Below are 4,501 nucleotides of genomic sequence, written 5' to 3'. Positions count from 1 at the left end.
AGAGGCCCAGATCTACCACACCAGACAAGACCCAAGGTGTAGGCTGTGCAAAGAGGCCCCTGAGACAATCCAGCACATAACTGCAGGGTGTAAGATGCTGGCAGGAAAAGCATACATGGAGCGCCATAACCAAGTAGCTGGCATAGTGTACAGGAACATCTGCAGTGAGTATGGACTGGAAACCCCAAGGTCAAAGTGGGAAACACCTCCAAAGGTGGTAGAGAATGACCGAGCCAAGATCCTGTGGGACTTCCAGATCCAGACTGACAGAATGGTAATGGCGAACCAGCCTGACATCGTGGTGGTTGACAAACAGCAGAGGAAAGCCGTTGTGGTTGACGTGGCAATACCAAGCGATGGCAACATCAGGAAAAAGGAACATGAAAAACTAGAGAAGTACCAAGGGCTCAGAGAAGAGCTGGAGAAGGCCTGGAAGGTGAAGGCAACAGTGGTGCCCGTGGTCATCGGAGCACTCGGGGCAGTGACCCCCAAACTGGAGGAGTGGCTACAGCAGATCCCTGGAAGAACACCAGACATATCGGTCCAGAAGAGTGCAGTACTGGGAACAGCAAAGATACTGCGCAGAACCCTCAAGCTCCCAGGCCTCTGGTAGAGGACCCGAGCTCGAAGGATGAGACCACCCGCGGAGGGTGAAGGACAAAGTTTTATACACATACACATATATAATGTAGTCCAAGACACCACCACCACTAACTATGACCTCAGTAATGAACAATGTAACCAAAAACTCAACATTGTAAACTTCATAGAAGGTAGAATTTATGGCTGAACTGTACAGGTGTACCTAATAAAGTGGCCACTGAGTGTAGATCTTGAATAATAGGTTAAAAAAATAATAATAACTAGACAATAGTAGGCAACTTGGCAATTTGCTCCTCTTGTACAAATGTCATAGATGGATTAAACCACTTGGAGGTGAAAATTAGCTGAGGGCCCCCATTAACAACCACCACCACCACCATCTTTCTGTGCATTGTGTATGCATCCATCACCTTCACGTAAATTCATTTTACAGAGTTATAAAGGGATATGCACCCTGTAAGTGCAACAAATGAAGGCGTTAAAACAACTTTTTGACACTGGGCTTTTTTCAGGTTTAGCTAACATGCAGGACCTGTTTAAAGGCTTGTAATTTCTATTTCATCTGATATTGTAATTTAATGGTGCATACAACCATTTTTGTTTAACTACCACAGCACATGCATGCAGTGAATCTGAGGATTTTAGCCTGCTTTTCCCAGTTGGTAATCCAGCCTTGACTGTTGTTGTGTTTAAGCTTGTGCCTGTGAGTGTTTCCCTTGAGGTTAGCTGTGCATTGTTTGTCTACATGCAGCAGCGACAGAGGTAAAATAGAAAGGAGCCTATGCATGCAAAGGGAGTAAAAAAGAAGTATTTTGGACAAGGGCTGCAACTAATGACTATCTTCATTACTAGTTAATATTATAAAACATTCACTTTATCAATTGGACATTAATTTATTTTACAGAGTGTCAAGTGCTCCTTTGCAGAGCAATGACAAATCATCCAGAGGCATGTCTTCTAGATACACTGATTAAAAGTAGCATGAAAAGAAAAAGGAAGTACCACATTCTGCCCTGTGAAATAATCAGCTAATTTGTATATACACTTAATTGATCGATTACCCGTCCACTAAACCTGCAATCAATTAATTTTCATGCATTGTGTACAACAGCGCAGTGCTGTGGGAAACGATGACGATGATGGGAGGAATGTCACCGTCAGGCCTGTTTCATCCACAGAGACAGGGAGCTGGAGAGAGTTAAACACTGTAACACAATGGGCAGACAGACAGAAAGTGAACGTAAACGTGTCAACATCTGCAACTCATCAATGTGACCCGCCGCTTTCCTCATATCGCACCCGCACGGTCGCGCTGCACACCCACGCGCAGCTTTCTACAAAGCATCGAAAACACTGTGAAACGCCAAGCCCGTGCAGTGCGGTCACTTACAAACAGCTCGGCTATGTCTGAAGCGACGTCAGGGGAGGTGAGGCAGGGAGGGAGGAGGGGAGAGGAAGGAGAGAGGCTGAACCCAGCGCGCATCTGGACCGGGCGTTTGTGCCTGCCCATCCAGATGCGCTGGAGGCTATTTTTGGGCATTCTCTAAATTAGAAGCAAAAAAAGCGTTGCATCTCACCCATTTATGTCTCCCGGTGTGCTGGTAGTGCTCCTGCAGGATGGTTGGAAACGGGGGAAGGTGGCTGTTTCAGGTATAGAGGGGGTTTGTGCCGGACCGAGCCCCAGCCTCCTGCTCCTACCAGAGATCCGCTACAGCAGCGCTGAAACGGGAGGAGCGTCAGATGAAACCATATTCCTTCCTCTTTTTTTTTCTACTCCAGTGACACGACAGAGGAGGCAGAGCGAGGACCCAGAAAACGGAAAAGCGCTGACGAACAAATCTCTCTCTCTCTTGTTGCCTTCAGGTGCACCGCGTAAAGTCCGACTTCACCAATTTGCCTTTCATCATAGGCAGATAGGGAAGCAGTGTGACGCAATTTGTTGCACCATGCATAGTACACTGAGAACAGATGGTGGTGACACATTTATTGTGTTGTGGGACAGCAGATTTCAATACCCACAATGAGCTGTTTTATAATGAAAATTTTGATTTCACTCAAGAGATTCTTATATTCAGTTCTTCATGTTTGAAGAACTGAATATAAGAATCTTGACATTCTTCTTCCACCATTTTGCGGGGCAGGGATAGCCTACACATTCATTTGGCTTTTATACCTCTCCACACCCACTCTACTTTACTCACACACATACTCGCTTATGTCAGTCACAAATCACAACCTAATGTACTTCCTAAATCTACTTTATTACATAAATATGGCCTAATAAATAAGTAATTTGATGCCATTTGCGTGACAAAATGGCAGTGTCTGATAATATGCTGCATTTGTACTGCAGGTCTAGCAGAAACTGTATTAATCTTTTCTATTAATGTGGCATAGTGCTTAATTGGAATATTTCATAATTGATTAATCAGCCAATTAGATTTGTCAGTTTTATTTATAAAAGTGAAAAACGTCCATTATAATTTCCCACAGCCCAAGGAGATACCAAAGATATTCAGTTTACTATCATGAGTGACAAAAATTAGCATCAAATCTTCAAATTAGAGAAGCTGAAACCAGCATTTTTGCTCATAAAAATAATTTAAAACTTTGATTTTATTTTCAAAATGGTTGCCATTTTACGACAACTGACCGATTAATCCCTTCACATGCATGTGTCTCTGCTGTGTGTGACACCTGTAAAGCCTGTATGTCTTACTTGTTTCCATTGACTGGAAAAGAATTTCCTCCTTGAGGACAAATAATCTAAGTATACACAGGTATGTAATATACATACAGTATACTGATACCTACATGTACATCATATACAGGTATGAAGGTACAGGAAAATGAGTCTTGTAATACAAAGATTAATTATTTATAGTAAATAAATGAGACAATAGTAATACAAACAGTACAACAAAAACAAAACAAAACACTGGATTCAAAATTGTCACAACTGGTGTAAACAGGGTAGTAGGAAAACAGGGGATAAGACCCAAATGCAGACTTCTGAGGCAGAGCTGATGCAGTTCAATGATTTATTACACAAAAATCAGGTACAAAGGCTTACGGGATGGTGAGGTAGGCATGGGTCAAAACCAGAGAAGGAGTCCAAAACAGGCAAACAAACCCAAAAGGAGGAGGCAGGAATCCAACATCCAATAATCAGGCAAACAGGCAGCTCAGGTAGGCAGAAACAGGTTCAGCTACTGGGCTGCTGATAACAGAATACAGGTTCTCAGATAAACAGCTAAACTCTAGAACACAAGACCATGAAGCACACAGAAACTAACTTAATCTAGCAAGTGAACTGGTATATATGGTGAGTGGCTGATGACTGAATGAGTTGCAGGTGAGGAGTGGGCGGAGTAGGCCAGGTAACTGCAGGGCTCATGAGAGAAGTGGAACAGGTGTGTAGATGGGTGGGGCAGTCAGGTGATGGGGAACGGAGGGAAAGTCTGAGGGCATCTGGTGGACAGCTTGAGGATGGCAGGTCTGGGGAGTTGGGGCTAGAGACAGGGACAGAGGAGCAAACTGTGACAAAAATAAGTCTTAAACAGAAATAATCACAAGAAAAAGTAGATTTAATATTACTTAATTAATTGATGTTAACTGATTTGATGTTTTTATCAATTTGTATTTAATTATTTCAACAAAAGGTTGTGTGAATTTCTCCTCAAGACTTGTGAGAACTCCAGTGGGTCTAACAGATTCGTTTTTTCTATAAATATAAGTATTGTATGATATAGTTTCTTTTGCTCTCTATTGTTAAAATGGCTTCTCTCAAAGAAAATTCACTATTTATAACTTTGTCAGGGTTGTTCATGCGTGTTTCATTAAGAATTTCAATCTTTCCAACATCCTTTGAAGGCAGCATCTCTCTAAGCTCAAAGGA

General features: G+C 42.5%; 1 protein-coding gene across 5 annotated transcripts in view; it reads right to left on the bottom strand.

The window, feature by feature from the left end:
- The window catches only part of sh3kbp1 (SH3-domain kinase binding protein 1), a 39,251-nt gene extending 35,352 nt beyond the window's left edge, over positions 1 to 3,899 (bottom strand). The window contains exons 1-2 of one of the 5 annotated variants that reach the window (XM_044176524.1): positions 3,677 to 3,895; positions 2,181 to 2,322 (exon numbers count right to left, since the gene is read on the bottom strand). In XM_044176524.1, coding sequence (XP_044032459.1) covers positions 2,181 to 2,184 — 4 coding nt within the window. In that variant the 5' untranslated portion in view covers positions 2,185 to 2,322; positions 3,677 to 3,895. Of the gene's footprint in view, positions 1 to 2,180; positions 2,435 to 3,676 lie in introns of those variants that run through there. The other 4 variants (XM_044176527.1, XM_044176526.1, XM_044176523.1 and 1 more) reach the window with 4 other exon arrangements.
- Between the last annotated feature and the right edge of the window lie 602 nt (positions 3,900 to 4,501).

This window comes from Siniperca chuatsi, linkage group LG19 (assembly GCF_020085105.1).
Source record: "Siniperca chuatsi isolate FFG_IHB_CAS linkage group LG19, ASM2008510v1, whole genome shotgun sequence".
NCBI classification, from domain to species: Eukaryota; Metazoa; Chordata; class Actinopteri; order Centrarchiformes; family Sinipercidae; genus Siniperca; species Siniperca chuatsi.
Note: the sequence above shows the minus strand (reverse complement) of the source record. Positions and strands in the feature narration are given on the sequence as shown.